The sequence below is a fragment of the Cavia porcellus genome, unplaced genomic scaffold (assembly GCF_034190915.1).
Source record: "Cavia porcellus strain 051 isolate PalLab524CR breed Dunkin Hartley unplaced genomic scaffold, mCavPor4.1 scaffold_5, whole genome shotgun sequence".
In the NCBI taxonomy this organism is placed as follows: domain Eukaryota; kingdom Metazoa; phylum Chordata; class Mammalia; order Rodentia; family Caviidae; genus Cavia; species Cavia porcellus.
Window position 1 is genome coordinate 66,871,220 of NW_026947488.1, and position 18,998 is coordinate 66,890,217.

Below are 18,998 nucleotides of genomic sequence, written 5' to 3' on the forward strand. Positions count from 1 at the left end.
TTGTGAGTTTGATGCCTGGTACCAAAAAAAGAAAGAAAGAAATGCAGTCTAGTCTACTTGCATGGTGTTTTGAAATTTCTAACATATATTTCATGCCAAACTCTACAAAATATTTCTGCAGATCTTGTAGTGTTATTAGCTCAAAAAGTAACTGGATTTTGATTATCATTCCTAAGTAATAATTATAATTTCCTTAAATGCAAAAAATATTACTCCAAATATTTTTTTTCTTGCAAAGGGCTTTATTTTGGGGAGGGGGCACCAAAGAGATGAGACATCTGGAGGGAGAGGGTTAAGCTGAAGCCCCGATGCCAGGTGATGCAGTAGCCCTTTAGAGGCTGCCAGGCCTCCTAGTCATGCTTAAGGGTGAGCCTTTCAAAGAGGTACTCGCTCATCCCCACCTGGGGGCCTGCCAGCCTGCAGGTGAGGTGGTCACCTATCTTCTTGATGAGCTTCTCCTCATTTAGAAAGTAGTTCTCCAGGGAAGCACAGACATGGGGGTCTGTCTTGGGCAGAGCCCAAGGCATGAAGATCCAGAAGAACTTGGTTCAGGCTTTTCTCCAGGGTCAGGGCCCCTTCCATAGCATCCAGGGTTTTACCCCACTCATCTTCAGAAGGCTTCTGCACATCTTGGAAGTGTAGTCACTCCACTGGTTTTGCATCTTCAGGAGACCTTTGGTACTCCGTGTAGGTTTTCCTTGTCCAGCTCACAGAAGTGGCCCACACCTACCAGAGTGACATCGTCACGGTCGAAGTACTAGCCCAGACAGAGGTAGGTGTAAGAGGCCCACAGGTGCAGGTTCACCAAACAGTGCACGGCAGCCTCCACCTCGATGGAATAATTTTGACGAATCTGAGAGGTCATGACCAATAGCAATAAGGAGCTACCCACAAAAGAAAGGTATTGGCTGATCCTGAGAGGAGGAGATGGTTGAGAAGATGGTCCCGAAATTTGTACCTAGAAGGTGGATGGAAGATAAAAGAGGGAGTCCAGGGTCTTTTCCGTCCCCCCCCCCCCTTTTTTTGGTCTTTTTGAGACAGGGTCTCACTATGCATATGCAATTCAGGCTGACCTTGAACTCACTTTGTAGCCCAGGCAATAATCCTCCCACCTCAGCCTACCAAGTGCTGGGATAACAGACATGCACCACCACGCCCGCTTCATCCAAACACTACAGAAGCAAAAGACAGATCTGCGGGACCTCTGGACACGCCACTCCAAATAATTTATTCATTCATAATTTTTACTTAATAGAGGCAGTGCTTCATTTTTTTCTCCAAAAAAAAAAAAAAAAAAAGAAAGAAAGAAAAAATAAAAGACCAAACAACTGCACCTCTGCCCCAACACTTTTTAAGTTTTTTTATTCTGTTGCTACAGTTCGAGAGCATTGTACTCTTCGGCTCCACCTCCCGTAGGAAAACGCTGCTTGCTCCGCCTGAGTGCAGCGTCCACTACAGTGAAAAAGAAGCTGGTAACGTTATTTAGGCATTGCCACTAAACGAAGCACTGGTTTCCTGTAGGTTACGAATTGGAGTTTCCGAGCAAAGAAAGGAGGGAGGGTCTTTTGACTGACAGATTCTTGGGCAAAGATGTATATGGATTTTGTTGGTAAATGGTAATCTGGAGAAAAATTATACTCCATTTCATTAATGCCGGCGTATTTATAGTTTTTAATTTAAAATTTTTTATTGATAGATATGTGCAGCACATAATGATTATTTTCATGGTGGTCCGCTGGTACACCTACAAATCACATCTGAATTCTTTTTACCTCGTCCTTTCCCTTCCTTTCCCCGTGTTTCCATCTCTTGGTAATTTGTCCTTCCCATGAGCAAAAAACCCAGCTGCCTGTTTCCTATTATTTATCTTCCACTTTGCTCTTTATTAACACTGGCACGTTCAGCAAGGAATTCCTGCTCCACACGGAGCGAGAGCGCGGGCGGTCTCGGAGCAGCCGAAAAGCTACAGCGCTCATTCCCGCACGAGGTCCCCGCGGGGGGTCCCTTCGTGACGTCACAGAGCCCCGGGAACGAGGCCTGGAGATGGCTGGAAGGCGAGGTCTCCCCTCTGAGAGACCGACGCGGGATCTTTCTGCGCAGCCTTGGTTTTCCGCGCCGCAGGCAGCATCTTCCCGGAGCCTGGTCCTTGGATGTGCCACATGAGAAACCAGACGACGGGGACACCGACCTCTCTCTTCCCTTTGGGACCTGCCTACATTAAGCCTTTCTGAGAGCCCCGCGCAGCGAGTTGCCGCTCCAGCTTCCTCCAGTCAGCGCCGCGGGCGCCAGAGCTCTTCAGAGCGGACCCCGCCGGCTGGGGCCCGGGGGTGGAGCGTGCTCGGGTACGCGGGCTGCGCCCTGCCGCGGGCGGGGGGCAGCGAGGCGGCGGCGGCGGGAGAGCGGCGCGGGGATTGGCTGCGGCGGCGGAGACGTCAGACTCCCGCGGCCCGAGCGGCCGCCGGCTCGGCGCGGCGCAGTCGGCTCGAGTGCTCCCGGTGAGGAGGAGGTGTTCTTGGCCGTGCTGCCTTCCACCGCTGTAGCCGAGCTGCGCCGCTACCGCCGGGACGCTCCTCCGCGCACCTTGTCGTCCACACGCCCACCATGACGAAGAGTGAGAAGAAGTCTTTGAACGAGAGCCTGGCCCAGTGGAAGCTCTTCTTGTACAATCCGACCACCCGAGAGTTCCTGGGGCGCACCGCCAAGAGCTGGGGTGAGCGGGCGGGCGGCGGGCAGCGGGCGGGCTCCTCGCGTTCTCCTCTGGCGCGGGCAGAGGCCGAGCGCGGGCCCATTCATTGCTCGCGGCTCCTCTGAAGCGCGGCGTCCACCGCTAGCCCTGGCCGGGCCGCGCCGCTCTACCTCCGCCCCGGCCGGTGCACGTGCGCCCAGGCCGGAAGCCGGGTCCGCGTCGCGCCGGGCTGGGCCGAGCCGAGCCGGGCCCCGGGCGGCCTCCTTTGTACGGAGCGCGCCTGCCGCGGAGGCCTAGCAGAGGCGCCCGCGGAGAGGAAATTTCCACTCCCGCTGCTGTCTTGTGACTCGTCCACGCCGCCTCCCTGGAGAGCGCGAGCGATTGTCGGGAGGGTGTGTAGGTTGCATGGGCGCGTGTCGGGGAGTGAAACAGAAGCACATTGTGTACGAAAGTGCACTCGGACTCGGTGTAAGGCCCCCAACCAGGTGGTTCCTTCTCCTCTTTTAGCTGCAGCGGGTCTTCCTTACGAATTTGCTGCGTTGGGGGAAAAGTAAATCCTGTCTGAGCAGTACCCCCACACCTTCAACACAAGGGAATGATGGTTCAGTGTGTTAGCAGCTTGTTTCTGCATGGACGCTTTTGTTTTAAAAGAAATATTTAACGTAGCTACTATTATTGTAATGTTTAAGTTATCTTTTTTTCCCTGAAAAATTATAATATGAGGCTGGACAGCAAGTGTTTTTGTTTCGTTTTTACTTTTACACTTTTTTTATCCTCTGGAAAAATTTTTTTAGTGAATCTTGACCTTTTTTTTTTTTTTTTTTTTTTTTTTTAACTGGGTGGTAATAGGTGTCCCGAGTCGAGAATGATTGGTTCACGACATTTTTAAAAGAAGCGTATAGAAAATAAGTGAAGTATGACTGAGTAAATAAACTTGCTGCTGAGTGAAATGGGCTCCTCCAGGCTGCAAAGGCTGCTTGAACTCCCATCACAAGCTGAAAGGGACCGTGGAGGTTTTTTACCCCAACCTCCAGTTAAGACATGAGGAAAATGAGACTCTGAGAGGCTGTGATTTTGCTTGTGTAAAATTACATATTCCACATAACCAAGAAAAAACCCCAGTTCTCCTTTAATCCTAGTCCAGCAGTTGTATTATTTTACAGATGACTTGCCTAACTGCATGGTAATCACTTATGATTTTTATTTAAATTGCTATCTTCTTTTGGGAACACACTAGTGTGATGAAGGAATAGATCTGACATCCAGAGTTGGATGAAAAAAAATGGTGAGCATTTCTAAGACTGTGTTTTGAGACAAAGTCTTGCTATGTATGTAGCTCAGGCTGGTCTTGAACTCAGTATATAGCCCAGGCTGATCTTGGGCCACACTCCTGCCTCAGTCTTCCAGAGTGCTGAAACTACAAGCAGGCACTGCCAGGTCTGACTCGTAAAATGTCATTACTTGTTTCTAGAGAGTAATATTGAAGAAATTTTTGAGTGGCGGAGAGAGAATAATTTTTATAATTACCTACATCCTTTCTCCCTTTCTCAGTGCCATCATATTTCTAGCACTAAGTAGCTTCATTTTATTAGAATGACTTTTTACTACAGATAGTGACCTTTTTTAACCCTTACATGATCTTGGAGTAGAGATTTCGTTGGGGATCTGCATTTAAATAGATAACATGTTTAAACTGTCAAAGTAGAGGGGTGGTAGTAGTACATACAAGTTAAGTTGGGATTAGTTTTAGAAGGATTAAGGCAAGATCTTTCTTCAAAATCAGTATTATTCCTTTCAACAAATAGTAAATCTCTGTTTATTTTTACTAGTGGTAAGCCAGCATGGAAGGTATAAATGGGTAAAAATTAACTATACTCTTGTCCCAATGCACAGGTGTCTCTCTCTAAGGATATACAGGTGAGTGGTGAAAGGCAGCAGAAGTCCATTATCCCTAGAGCATGGCTGGACTTGCCTAGAGAGGGGATCAAGTGCTAATTCTTACAAAGGCAAGATGAGTTTGGAGAACTGTGCCTATGGGGCTATCTGCCAGGAGAGGTGCCCGTTAATTCCCATACAGGCCCTGTGTGGGCTAGCTGCCTGCTTTCACCACTGTGCTTCTGGTATATGGCTTTCCTAAGATGGTGTGACATTAATTTGTTTGAACCAAAAGAGCTCATATACGTTATACTCTTTGAGTATACTGCAAGTCTTCTGTTAATATAGATCTTTTTTGTTTTTGTTTTTTTGTCTTTTTCAGTTTTATCGATATCAGGGATCGAACTCACGACTGCCTGCTTGCAAGGCAGGCGCTTATGCCGCTGAGCCAAATCCAACTGCCTGCTTGCAAGGCAGGCGCTTATGCCTCTGAGCCAAATTCCCAGCCCCTGTTAATATAGATCTACATCAGCATTTTTATTGATCTTTTAAAAACTGATGAGTATCTCATTCTACTGTTAAATGTGCTGTGATTTTTTTTTTTTCTTTCATTATATGTACTCTATTTTCTTGCCTCTGGTGTGTACATTTTTGAACATTTATTTCCTTGAGATATGTGCTGATAGAATTTCCAGGTCATTCTTGTTTGTTTTTGTTGTTTATTTTTTATTTATTTATTTTGTACTGGGGATTGAACTCAAAACCTTGCACTTGCCAGCTAAATCCCCAGCCCTGATTTTGGATTTTTGAGACAGGGTCTCACTATTTAGTTCAGGCTAGCCTGGAACTCACTATGTAGCCTAGGCTGGCTTTAAACTGACAGCAATCTTCCTGCCTCAGTTTCCTGAGAGATGGGATAACAGATGTGTGCCACCATGCCCAGCTTGTTATATACTTTTTATATTTTGAAATATTTGTCATAATGTCTTCCTGGAAGTGTCTGTCAAATTATATCCCACCATCAGGTGTATTCAGTTGTTAGGTCTTACACCTTCATCAACCTGAAACTATTCTTGTCTGTCTGTCTGTCTGTCTGTCTCTCTCTCTCTAGCCTTGAACTCATGTGGTAACCTAGGCTGGCCTTGAGCTCAAGGTGTTCTTCCTGCCTCAGTCTCCCAAGTGCTAGGATTATAGACATACACTACCATGCTTGGTTTAGTCTTACCTGTTTTGACGCTTTTAAAAATTTAGATTTGGGGTCAGGGTGGAGCCCTTTATCATTTGTGCAGATTTTTTCTAGTTGTCTTTTGGCTCTTAAAATCATAAATTTAGGGGCAAGGGTTCTACCTCAGTGGCATGGTGCCTGTCTGGCAAGCATAAGGTCATGAGTTTGATCCCTGGTACCAAAAGAAAGTGATAAATTTAATATAGGTGGTAGGAAGAAAAAAAATCTCCTATTTTTTTTTTTTTTTAACTTTATAAAGTTGCTGGGCCTGCTGGTGTATGGAGAAAGGTCTTCTAATCCTAGGATTTTATAAACACATTCATTTCACATTTATTCGTGATGTTTCCTGTTTTTTTTTTTTACATTGATCTGTATATACTTAAATGCATAGTTATCCTATTTTGAACTGAGTCATTTGTCCTGAGTGCATTAAATATATTAAAAAGCACACTTAAAAAGAGTGTATTTGGAGGAGAAATTAACAACAGTACATCTTTTACTGTAATATGTTTTATTTAAACATTAAAATTTTTAAAATGATTTTGCTGTAAACATTTGGATGAAAGTATTCCATGGTCACATCATTTTATTGAAAACAGCCATATAAAGCTTTTGAGCAGCACCCCTTATATATTTGGCTAATATCTTACGCTTGGTTATGTTAGTTTCAGAGTTGCCTCATTTGATTTCCACAAGGCCTCCTGAAGCAAGTGCATGATCAGAGAGCATGGTTAGAGCTATTTCTCAAACTGAGCAGTAAGTACACATTAGGAATAAATAATAAACCATTATGACAACTCAGGACAAAAAAAAATAAGCAGCTGGTGGCTGATACTACATTAAACATAGTTAGAGTCAAAATAGTGACTATTTTTGGTCAGAGGATCATTGAGTGTGACTTAGGACAGATAGCCTTGTGTTGTCATTGTCATTTTAAACAACGAAATGTAATAGTAAAAAAATAAGATTTTCTACCCATTGTTTATTCTAAGGAAAAGGGTTGCTTCCTGAAATATCTGTATATTTTGTATATGTAGGTATACAAAATGTTAGGTATATTGCTTCCCATGACTCGCAGTTAGAAAGACTGGAATACCATTAATTTAGCCCAGAGCCCTCATGAGCCACACCATAAGAAATGCACTTACATCAATTATCTGTATACTCAGCATAGGTAAACAGGTTGAAAATATAGATCTTCTGATCTGATTTGCCAGAATTCACTGAGTTACTGATAGAATCTTTGGGCTGTCAGATTCCAGGCTTTTTTCCTACCTAGAAATAAGGTCTCACTAGGTATTCCAGGCTGGCCTTGAGTTTTCTGTGTTGTAGGATAGGCTGACCTCTATCTCAGTGATCTTCTTGCTTCAGTGCTAGGATCAGAGGCATGTGCCATCATGCCTGGCTTTTTTTTTTTTTTTTTTTTTTAAACTGTGTCATAATGTAATATTTTAAAGATACCTGCTCATTGAGTTTTTTAGAATTCATTATATTATGATTGTCTGTTGACATTAACTTAGGGATTTCCAAGCATAGTGAGGATTCTGGGCCAAAACTGTTAGCACCTATATTTTGTTCATGTGCCTTTTCTTTTATTATAGGTCCATGAAGTGCCATATTCTCAGTCAGCTGCTCCTATGCTGGGTCATGCCTCAGTAAACGTTCTGCTCTGGAGATCTGACTCCATCCCATCTTGAGTGTCTTAACTATAGGGGAGAAGGCAAGTGTATTTATTTCCCCAGTATCACATAGAGTATTTTTTAGTTTGTTTTGGTTTTTGGTGTTTTTTACAATACTGGAAATTGAACTCAGGGCTTCACACATGCTAGGCAAGTGCTCTGCCACTGAACTACATCCCTGTCCCTGTATTTGTGAGACAGGTTCTGGCTGAGTTGCCCAAGCCAGCCTTAAACTTGTGATCCTCCTGCCTCAGCCTCCTGAACAGCTGGAATTACAGGCATGTGACACCACGCCTGGCTGTTACAGAGTATTGTAAGATGGTAGTCTTAGTCCTGTGACACTGATGAAACTTCACAAGAATGTGCACCTTTGGGAAACTAACAGAACTTGCCTTACTTTGTGTGTAGGTTGTACAGTAAATGCAGGCCAGTGGTGGGTATAGCAACACAGACCAGGGCAAGTACTGAGCCATCACCCAGCAGGAGCAAGACAGCACTTCCTGGATTGTCTAGGAAGTAGTTCTGAGGTACAAGGTAGGGTAGGGGTAAGTCTGTGTGTTATGTGACAGGTGCCATTGAAATTATGGTAGTATGTGCTTTAGTGTAGTGTTAAAGAGCAAACCGAACTTCACTTAGAGTACTTGGATGTTTTGGTTAGTCTTTTGTGGTACTGGAAATTAAACTCAGGGCCTTCTCATTGAGCTATATCAAAATTTTTTAAAATTTTGAGATAGGGTCTCCAACTTACCTGTGCTGGGCTCAAACTTGCCATACCTCCTGCTCAGCCATACCTCCTGCCTCAGCCTCGCACAGTGCTGGAATTACAGATGTACTTGATTTTTTTAAATTGACTTTTGAATTTATGGCAGTAGAATTAAACTAGTACTAAAAGGAGTTTTTAAAAAGCCTTCAAATATAGTAGTAACTTTTCCATGATTTATCATGTTCAATCAGGGACCATTTAACACTGATCATATAAATAAAAAAGCATTTAATTGTGAGAAATTTATTATTTTCTAACTATGTATTCCCTATGTTGATTTTTGAAGTAAAATTACCTATAAGCTAAAATCATGTAATACAAGCATTGTTAACATTTTTTAGTCTTTAGGTAAATAAAATTTTAAGGCATGTAAAAGGTTTTTAGCTATATAGCTGATTTTATCACTTAATGTTTGAGGAGGGTGGTTTTTAATCCTCTGCCTTTTTCTTAGAGGCCAATGTGTTGGGCATGTCCTTGGCTGTCTTCATCACCTTCGGGATGACTTCCCATACTTCCTGCTTGAAGTTACTATTCCAGCAGCTTGTGTTACTGTGCTGGGACTCCCCAAATCTACAATATGACTTTTTGTTATTGTTATTAGCTACCTATCAAAAATTTTCAGTTGGATGTTTCTTAGGTGTGCTTCTTGTTCTCATTGCCCTCAAGGCTCTGTAGCAGGACATGCAAATCACTGGGCATGGTGGTGCATGCCTGTAATCCCAGCACTTGGGAGGCTAGGGCAGAGGATTGCTGCAAGTTCGAGGCCAGCCTGGGCTACAAAGTGAGCTCAAGGCCAGCTCGAACTGCATAGTGAGACTTTATCTCAAAAAGACCAAAAAAAAAAAAAAAAAGGCATACAGACTCTTTCTAATCTCATTGGTTTGCCAGGGGTGATACACATACCTGTAATTCCAGAATTTGGGGAATAAAGCAGTTGCATCACCAGGAGTTTGAGGCCAGCCTCAGCTACATAGAGTTCAAGGCCAGCCTGAACTACGTAGTGAGATCCTGTTTAAAAAAAAAAAGTCATTGGCTTATTTCTCTCCTATCATCTCTCTCATTCCATGTAATTTTTTTTTTCCTTACCCCTTTTGGGCTTCTCTTGTGACTATTCCATCTTGGGCTAGCCAGTTAGATGTTACCTTTAATAGCCTAATCTGTGGGAAACATCTTTGAATTCCTCTTTACCATATGGCTGGGTGAAATGTTCCTGTGTATCCCGTAACACGTTTTCCTCTTGGGGCTTTGTGTGTTATATAAAGTGCCAGTTTAATAGAGACTAAGCTGCTTCTGGTGTGTTTTTTCCTGTGTTGGGCATTGAACCCTACCGCTGAACTATGCCCCCAGGCCTGCTAATAACCTTGTTATATGTTTTACTCATCTTTGATTTTGTAACACCTACCCTTTCCTGGCACTTGGTGGGAATGTAAAAAAATTGGTTGAACGACTTAAGTGTGAAATGTTCTCTACATACTCTCTGTAATACTGCTTTTTTTTTTTTTTTTTTTTTTTGAGACTGCAGTTCAGGCTGGCCTTAAGGTCACTTGTAACCTAGACAGTTCTTGAACTCGCAGTAATCCTCCTGCCTCAGTCTCCTGAGTGCTAGGATTATAGGCGTGCTCTACAATGCCCAACCTTGCAATATTGCTTTTAATATCCTCAGGGTTTGATGGTGTTAGTGTATGATACAGTCATTTTACCAGTGTTTGGACATTTTCCACTTTTTTTTTTGCTCCATACTAATAGGTTTTCATAGAAGTTCAGTGTTAAACAAAACAGCTGAGGGCTTGTCTAGCATGTATGGGGCCTTGGGTTCAGTCACCAGCGCAGAAGTTGGGGTGGTGAAGAGGATATTAGAGATTATTCCGCTTAACTCATAGAGAGACTCAGGTGAATTTGTGTCGTGTGTGGACCATGCATCTGTTTTAAGACTAACAGAACCAGCATTATTATCCAAGTTTGCTTCCTGCTTTTTTGCTCTTTTCAGCATCTTTTTTGAAAACTATAGTCTTTTTGCCCCTTTCGCCCCCCTTAAGTTATCTGCTGTCAGATTCAGTGAGGGTTTATTTGTGAATGTCTTTCTCTGCACTACAGGTTAATGTAACTAATAATTCTGAAAAGATTCCTTAATAGATTCTCACACATGCCTGTTGAAACTTTTTTTCCTGAGTCATAGGTAGAGCTAGCTGTCATTTGTGACTTCATCTTTGCTGATGATATGGAGGGTACAACTTTGGAACTGACCTTCCTGTAAGACATGGACTACATTTTTTGTGATTTTTTTTTTTTTTTTTTTTAGCCAATTTTCAATATCTAGCCCATAAAAGAAACCCAGCAATTTTGCCCCAACTCTCTACTTGTCTACCCATTCCTTTCCTAGTCTCTTCCTTCTCTTACTTGTTTGTGTATATTTCTCACACGTTATCTTTGACCTTATTTTGTCCATCTTTCCTGGCAATCTCATAAAACAATTACAAAGATCATTCACAGCTTTCACTTTTTGGCTGACAGCTCAGGTTCCAAGCATAGCCCACAACCTTTAAAAAACAAGACTTGTAAGGCTTCACTAATTCTGTAACTCCAGTACCATATATATCACGAGATAAACAGAGCTTCATGGAAGTTCTACATTGCTCCTGTATTCCAGTTTTTAAGTTTTGGATTCTGGACCCGGCCATACTGTGCTAATTCTGTCTCCATAACATCTCTTCAGAGGATGGCCTATTTACCGTCCTCCCCCTCCCTGTCTTGTGAAAGCATACAAAGAACACCAGAATGCTTGTTTTCTCTAGCTTTATCTAGCCACTGTTTTAAATGTCATATTCCCTCACTCACATTAACCCTGTGCCCGTTTTGCAGCATCTGGTAGTGCCTTTCTTTATAAATGCTTTGATTAAAAAACTTAAAACACCAAATGAAGATCTTTTATAGTTTTTGATTTTTGTAAATTTTTAAAAAGTTGTTTCAAATACAGACTGGGGATTTTAGCTTAGCAGGATATGGGCTGGGGATTTAGCTCAGCGGCATAAGCACCTGCCTTGCAAGCAGGCGGTCGTGAGTTCAATCCCTGGTACCAATAAAAATGAAAAAGACAAAAAAAAAAAAAAGCTTAGCAGTATAAGCACCTGCCTGGCAAGTGTGAGGTTGTAAGTTCAAACCCTGATACCAAAAAAAAGGTTCCAAATTCAAACAGGTAATTTGGCTTTCTAGCTTTCATCTAGTATTTACAGAGAAAATGCATACCATATTAATAGAAAGTGTGCTCTCAACTCCTCCTGTAGCCCCGGAAAGATCTAGACATTTATTTAATAGCTTGGAATCATTGTAGCCTAGCCTAATATAACCTTACTGCTCTCATTATTTCTAAGGCTGCAGCTACTCACCAAACTTCAAATCATGTTTGAATCCCCATTGCTCTCAGAAAGTCTGTTAAATAAGTTCACTTTAATAAGCTCTCTTAAAAAGTTCACATACATTGGCATTCCAGTATCACCTCAATCTTTATATCCTTTATGATTTACCTGTATGCAAGCTCACATACATGCATTTCTGCTAATTGTACATTCTTGGTAGGATTTATATGTATGTCTTATGCCTAAAACTCTCAAGAATCCTCCTGCCTCAGCCTGTCAGTGCTGATATTACAGGTATGTGCTACCATGCCTGGCATAGTATTGGGGGAGAGGGGTGTGAACAAATTGTCTACTAATTAATTTCATCTTGTGATTGATCTAGTCACTACTTAAGTTGTGAATATTGTGAATTGCTGGCTTAGCTCCACACTGAAAGTTTTATTTATGGAGATTATTATACAGGAAGGCGTAATTCCATTATTCAGATCATCGTGACTCAGTTCCATTAAATTTGCTTCATTTTGAAGTTTACACATACAACATTGTAGGAAAAGTGTGCATACATATTTTTACCTGAAACATCATAGAAATCGACTAATAATATACTAAGATGAAGAGCAGTCTGGGACTTCAGAATATAGGCTCACATTCTAGCTCCACATCTACATCTAAGCATAGATAACTCAGAGTCTCTCAACCTTGATTTCCTCCATAAGAGAGGAAAGTTGTATGTAATTTCAGGTCTCACTTTGGAATTAAAAACACAGCTTGTATAAATGCTTTAAAATAGAAGCCAGTAAACTTTAAAGGCTCAGGTAAGTATTTTACATTTTACTGGCCACATGTGCTATCCAAACCCTGCTATCCAAAGTGTCAATAGACAATATTGGCTGCCTTGCAGTATTTGGTTTACAAAATGAACACCAGGGCTGGGGTTTAGCTCAGTGGTGTAAGCGCCTGCCTGGCAAGTGCAAGGTCGTGAGTTCAATCCCCAGTACCTAGAAAGAAAAAAGAAAAAAAAAAAAAACCAGCCCAGCTTCCCAGTATTCAGGAGATGGAAGCAGAAAGCCAGCCTCATACAACTACATAATGAGACCCTGTCTCAAAAAAACAAAAATGAACCACAGACACAGTTTGCTTTGGAAATTAAAATTAAAAGTTAGTTTAGGTTGACTCAAGAAATCAGAAGTGGCCTTAATGGGATATGGACTCTTGACTTCGTTACTTACGTGTAACAGAAATAGCATTATTCTGTGAAATTTTGCAAATAACCAGTTAATCCACTGTTGTCCTCAGCTTCATCCCTGAGTAACCTCTGTTAACTATAATGAGTTTTAAAACAGTGCAGCTATGGTGGTGCACACTCGTAATCCCAGAACTCAGGAGACTGAGGCAGGAGGATTGCCATGAATTCAAGGCAACCTTTGGACCACGTAATGAGTCCAAAGGCCAGCCTAAACTATATGGCAAGACCCTGTCTCAGAACAAACAGAAACACTTATAATACAAAGTTGGGAATGTTGCTCAGTGGTAGAATGCTTGAGGTCATGGGCAAAAAACAAAATGCTTTTAATATATGATACATCTACTTTGGAAAGAACTCTGAGTGTTTGTTTTTTAATTTAAAAAAAAAAAGTAAAAACTGAGTGTATTGGCACACACTTGTAATCACAAATTCTGGGAGACTAAAGCAGGAGGTTGGCAGCCTACCCCGGGCAATTTGGCAGACCCTGTCTCTAAAAGGGGCAGGAAAGGTGCTAGGAATATGGTTCAGTGAGAAGGCCCTGGGTGTAAATCACCCAGTACTGCCCCCCACCAAGAAAAAAAGCAGTAAGGTGTTGCACACCTGTGATCCTAGCACTTAGGAGACTGAGACAGAAGGATTACTCTAAGTTTGAGGATAGCCTGAACTACATAGCAAGACCCTGTCTGTAAAATAAATAGAAGAAAAAAAATTACACCTAACCACTGAGCCAGCAGTTCCATAGGTGTTTACCTAGAGAAATGAAAACATATGTCCATAGAAGCACTTCTAGAAGAATGCTCACAAGAAAAAAAAAGTGCTCATAGTAGGTCTGTTCACAAGCATGCCAAACTGGAAACAGCCCAGGTTTCCATCAGGAGGTTAAGTGGATAATGGAATACTACTCAACTGTAAACAGAAATATGAACTATGTTGGCTTGAGTTTTTTCTGGCTCGATTTGAAATACTGAGGAATGAATCCAGGGCCTTTCTGCTGAGCTGTGTCTCCAGCCTGTTTTTTTTTTTTTTTTTTTTTTTTTTAAACTGGTACCAGGGATCGAACTCACAACTGCGGGCTTGCAAGGCAGGTGCTTATGCCGCTGAGCCCAGCCCCTCCAGCCTCGTCCCCCCCACCCTCACCCGGTACCGGGCATCAAGCTCACAACCGCCTGCTTGCAGGGCAGGTGCTTAAGCTGCTGAGCTAAATCCCCAGCCCCCAGCCTGGTTTTTCAAAATGTTTTGTTTTGATATGGTGTCTTACTAAGTAAGTTGCTTGGGATGAGCTTGAGTTGGTCTCTCAACCTCCCAGACTGCTAGGTTTTTAGACATGTATCACCACACCTTGGTTTTGAAAATTTAACCATTTTTTAAATTCATATTTATTGTCAGTGTCTAATTACTTTGATTTTAGAGATTGTAGCCTTGTTTTGTGTTTTCCTATTCCTGGCATAAGGGATAGAATGCAGGTGACCTTTACCATTGAGCTGCATTCCCACCCCATCCTCCTTTTTGAAAAATACTGTATCTTGAGACAGACTCTCACTAAATTGCCTATGCAGAACTTGGAGTTACCCTTCTGTCTTCAGCTTCTTTAAGTGCTGGGATCACCCACTATCACACTTGGATTGAATTGGGCAGGAGGGTTGTTTGGTTTTTAAGTTTTTAAAAATGTTTTACAGCAAGGAGGTGCTTGGATTGAACCTACTTGTCAAGTAGGTAGTGAGTGTACCCCCAACCCTATTTTTTGTAAATGTTGTCATGTTCATCACATTTAGGGGTAGTGTTCTAGGTTTGTAAGAGTATATTTTCTGACTAGAGGCATTGTTTAGTGACAGAGTACTTGCTGAGCGTGTGTGAGCCTCTAATATATACATATATATATGTTTATTTATTTATTTATTCCCCCCCCCCCAGTGATGACAGCATTCTATATGTATAATAACAAGTTTTTGTTTGAGACAGGATCTCCTTTTGTAGCCCAGGTTGTTCTGAAATTTGCAGCAATCCTCCTCCCTGCCTCAGCCTCCCAAGTACTGACTCCCAGCTCTAAGTATCTTTTTTTTCTTTCTTTAAACCACTGAGCTAAATCCCCAGCCCTAAGTATCTTTTTTTTTTTGGTACCGGGGATCAAACTGCTTGCCCGGCCGGCACTTATGCCACTGAGCTAAACTGCTAGCCCTAAGTATCTTTCTACAAACAGCACTTTGTAGATTTTGTTAACCTACTTTGAAAATGCCAAATAATAAATTTGGCTACTTTTAAATTATTCTTGCCATGTAGTTAGGATTATAATTCCAGATTGTTACTTAATATAAAAAATCAGGAATTTTAACATTGTATAAAATACAAACTTAGAGACCAAGGATTTAGCTCAGCGGAGAGGCTCAAGTACTTGCCTAATAAGCATACGGTGGTGAGTTCCAAAAGAACAAACTACTATTATCATAGGAAATTGAATCTTGGTGTAGTGTGTAGATTACCAAGGGCACAAAAAGCCTTTTGGAAGTGATGGAAATGTTCTTACTATAGTGGTGATTTCACAGGTTATATAGTAGTTTCCGGTATAATACAATTGTTAAAATCCTAAGTATGGTTCAGTTTTTCTAGCTACTGATAAGATCTGAGTGGGCGGTAGGAGCCTCCCAAGTTGGTAGCTGCTGGCCAGGGCATCTCTGCAGTGGGGTGTTGTGAGCCTTGAGTTTGTCTTGGTTTTTGCCACATTGAGCCATATACCAGTTGGGGTTGAAACACTAGCAGGACAAGGCCCATTTCTCCTTTTTGTGGGTGACAAAGAATAAACCTTGGCCAGATTTCTTGTTGCTTGGTTTCTTTTACAGGTACATGTACATCATCAAATGAGTTTATCAAACCTTATTGTTAGGACATTTTTTTGAGAGTAAATTCAAATTGATTGAGTTAAACTTTAAAGCTTAAAATTTTAAAGTTTAATTATGGTAAGCATTCCAAAAATAATTTTTAGTTTATGGTTGGCCTTTTTCCTCACCTTAAGGTTTCTTTTAATGGTTAAGTAAAAGATGGTTGGTATACTTTGAATATGCATAAAGATCATATTTATTATAGGGAGTTGTACATATATATATATATATATATATTCTTTTTCCCCCAGTTCCTCCCCTCCCATTAATCCCTCTTCCCTTTCTTACTAAGCTTTGTTTCTTTTTTTTTTTTTTGCTTTGTTTGCATTTTATCCCCCTCCCCTTTTCCTTTTTACTCTCCCTTCTCCCTAGTTCTTATTTTTTTTTAACAGTTTCTGCCTATTTCACAATACCTATTATACACTTTGGTCCTTGTTTATACTTCAGGTTTCTCACACTAGAGAAACAATATATTGTTTACACAAGTGTGTCTGATTTATTTCACTTAAGAGTATGGTCTCAAGGTGCATCCATTTCCTAGAAACCCCTCATTTGTTCTTTATGTATTCTGTTTAAAAAAAAAGAAAAACAAAAAAAACCTCATCTTTTTAAACTCATTCTTCAATTGATAGACATTTGGGTTGTTTCTAAGATTTAATTGTTACAGACTGTTGCTGTAAATATGGGTATGCATATATTGCTGTGATAACAGTATTTTTAATTCTTTTGGGAAGATACCAGAAGGGGATTTAGGTGGGTCAAATGAGACTTCTAATCCTAGTTTTTTGAGGAATCCACATTGATTTCCACATTGGTTGCAACAGTCTACACTCCAGTAGTGGAGAAGGGTTCCTTCTTCCCTATAGCTCCCTCCAGTTTTTGTTACTGGTTGATTTCTTGATAATAGCCATTGTTTTTGGGGTGAAGTGTTTTAATTTGCATCTCTCCAATGATCAATGATGTTGAACATGTTTCTCATATATTTGCCATTTGTACTACTGCTTCTAAGAAAGTGTTTATTCAAAAAAAAAAAAAAGAAAGTGTTTATTCATCTCAGATGTCCATTTTTGGATTGGGTCTTTAAATTTGAGGGCCTGGTTTTTTTCAGTTCTTAATATTTTCTTGATGTTAGGCCTTTGTCCAAGTCAGAGTCAGGACAAGTCCAGAGAATAATGAGGTAAAAGGAATTAGAAACCATACACTGGACCTTCCTGAGGAGTTTTGTTTTTAATACTGTCACATCTCTTGATTTTAATTATCCTTTCTACAATATGACTTAATTAGCTAGTAACTACAGTTATTTCTTTTTTCATACAGGAATGGAGACTAGGATATTTGTCCAAGGCTACATAGCCAGAAGGTAGCCAGCCAGAATTTAAGCCATACCTGATTCTGGCATGCTTATTTATAAACAGCCTGCTGTATACTGCCATCCACCCACTGGATTTCCTAATCACGGTCTTTCATCAGAAATAAGAGGGGAAAGGATTTGAATATTGGTGCTTTTCAAGATCAGCTATAAAGAGAGGGAAGAGGATCAGTGCCAATGTAGAGGGGCCACAATTTTAAGTCATTTGATAACTCCTTCTTTTCCTTTTCCTCTTCCTCTTTCTCCCTTGTTTCTTCCTTCTTCCTCCTTGTCTTACTCTTCTTCCTTCCTTCCTCCTTTATTCCTTTCTTTTCCCACCACTATAAGAGATTGAACCCAAGACTGCCCACTGAGCCATACTCTCCTATCCTTAAAATTTTTTTAAAAAATTCAATACAGGGTCTGGATAAATTGTCTACTCTAGTCTTGATCTTGAAATCTTCCAGCCTTAGGCCCTCAAGTTGTTGGGATTACAGGCATGACAACTCTTGTGTGTCATTAGATCTCAAGAGTGAAAACAAAGAAGTAACATTTGTCATGTTCCTGTATGGTGAGAGTAACAATGTGACAGTAGAAAAATGCAGATTGTAGCATTAAACTGTATGGTGTTTGAATAACCAATGATTCTTTTGACCTCAAACTCTAAAATACTAATGTTTTCAGTTTGAGTGCTAGGGATCGAATCCAGAGCTTTTGTGCTGAGCTGCCACTCCAGCCCTTCTAACAGTGTTGTTTTCAACAGTGGGCATAACGGTGCACACCTGTAATTATGGCACTCAGGAGGCCAAGTCAGGAGGATTGCTTTGATTTTGAGGTCAACATGGACTACATGTCCCTCTACATGGACAGGACTACAAAACAGAATTATTTTTGAGATAGTCTCTCACTAAGTGACAGACTTGGAATCCACCTACTTCAGCCTTCTAAAGTGCTAGGATAATAGGTTGTAAGACCATACCCATCTTAAATTAGTTTATTTAGTTGGGTAATGACTTATGGAAGTTTTTTACAATTTTAAAGTAGGAGACATTAATAACAATAAATATGGTACTATTTATTGTTTCCTACTTACATCAAGTAGCTCTGAAGCAGACCTGGCACAGAGAACAGGTGCTATATATAGATTACCTGTGATTAACCCAGCATGTACCTAGATAAGAGTTCCCTAAGCCAATCACCAGACTGCATTTAAGTCACTGACTTGACTGCAAGTGTAACTTAAGGCAAGAGCAACAGTTTACAACTTTTTATTTTCTGGGTTTTTTTTTTGTTTGTTTGTTTGTTTGTTTGGGTGGGTGGTTGGTTGGTTTGGTTTGGGTTTTTTTCTCTTTATAGGGAAGAGGCATTATTAAACTGATAAAGTATCACTACCCTTTTGAATGGTCTTTCATTTGATGTTTTATTTTACTATTTCTTTTGTTCTTATGGATTTTTTGTTTTGTTTTTGAGGCAGGAGCTCCAGTGTACTCCAGGCCAGCCTTGAACTGCTATGTAGTGCAGCTGGCCTCAGCCTCCCAGTGCTAGGATTACAGCCATGTGCCACCACCACACCCAGCTTAATTTTAATTTTTAAGTATTAGGTTTGGATCTTGGCAAAGTTTTTCAAGTAGGGAACTCCCTTCAAAGTTGAAAATAATTTGTTTACTTATAACTAGTGACTGCTAATATGCAGCAATGGATTAGGAAATGGCTATTGATTTGTTTGTTTGCATCACTAAGGGGTTGAACTCAGGACCTCACATAAGCAAGGCAAGTATTCTATCACTAGGATAGATTCCCAGCCCTTTTTAATTTTATTTTGAGACCGGGTCTTGCCAAGATAATTAAGTGACCTGGAATTTATGCTTTCCTGCCTCAGCCTCCTGGGTAGCTGGGATTACTCATGCCTGCTATCATACTGGATTTATAACTTACAAATATCCCATATAT

The 18,998-nt window shown here is 41.0% G+C and overlaps 1 protein-coding gene and 1 pseudogene across 3 annotated transcripts in view; one reads left to right on the forward strand and one right to left on the reverse strand.

Annotated features, from left to right (window-relative positions):
* Positions 1-228: 228 nt before the first annotated feature.
* On the reverse strand, positions 229-2,305 carry LOC100735859 (ferritin light chain-like; annotated as a pseudogene).
* Positions 2,306-2,499: 194 nt separating this feature from the next.
* Positions 2,500-18,998, forward strand: part of Atp1b3 (ATPase Na+/K+ transporting subunit beta 3) — a 36,513-nt gene continuing 20,014 nt past the window's right edge. Inside the window, exons 1-2 of one of the 3 annotated variants that reach the window (XM_023560016.2) lie at positions 2,525-2,710; positions 7,388-7,506. Coding sequence is in view for 1 of the 3 variants with exons in the window: in NM_001172918.2 (NP_001166389.1) it covers positions 2,602-2,710 (109 nt within the window). In the remaining 2 variants the exon portion in view is untranslated. Of the gene's footprint in view, positions 2,711-7,387; positions 7,507-18,998 lie in introns of all 3 variants that reach the window. The other 2 variants (NM_001172918.2, XM_023560015.2) reach the window with 2 other exon arrangements.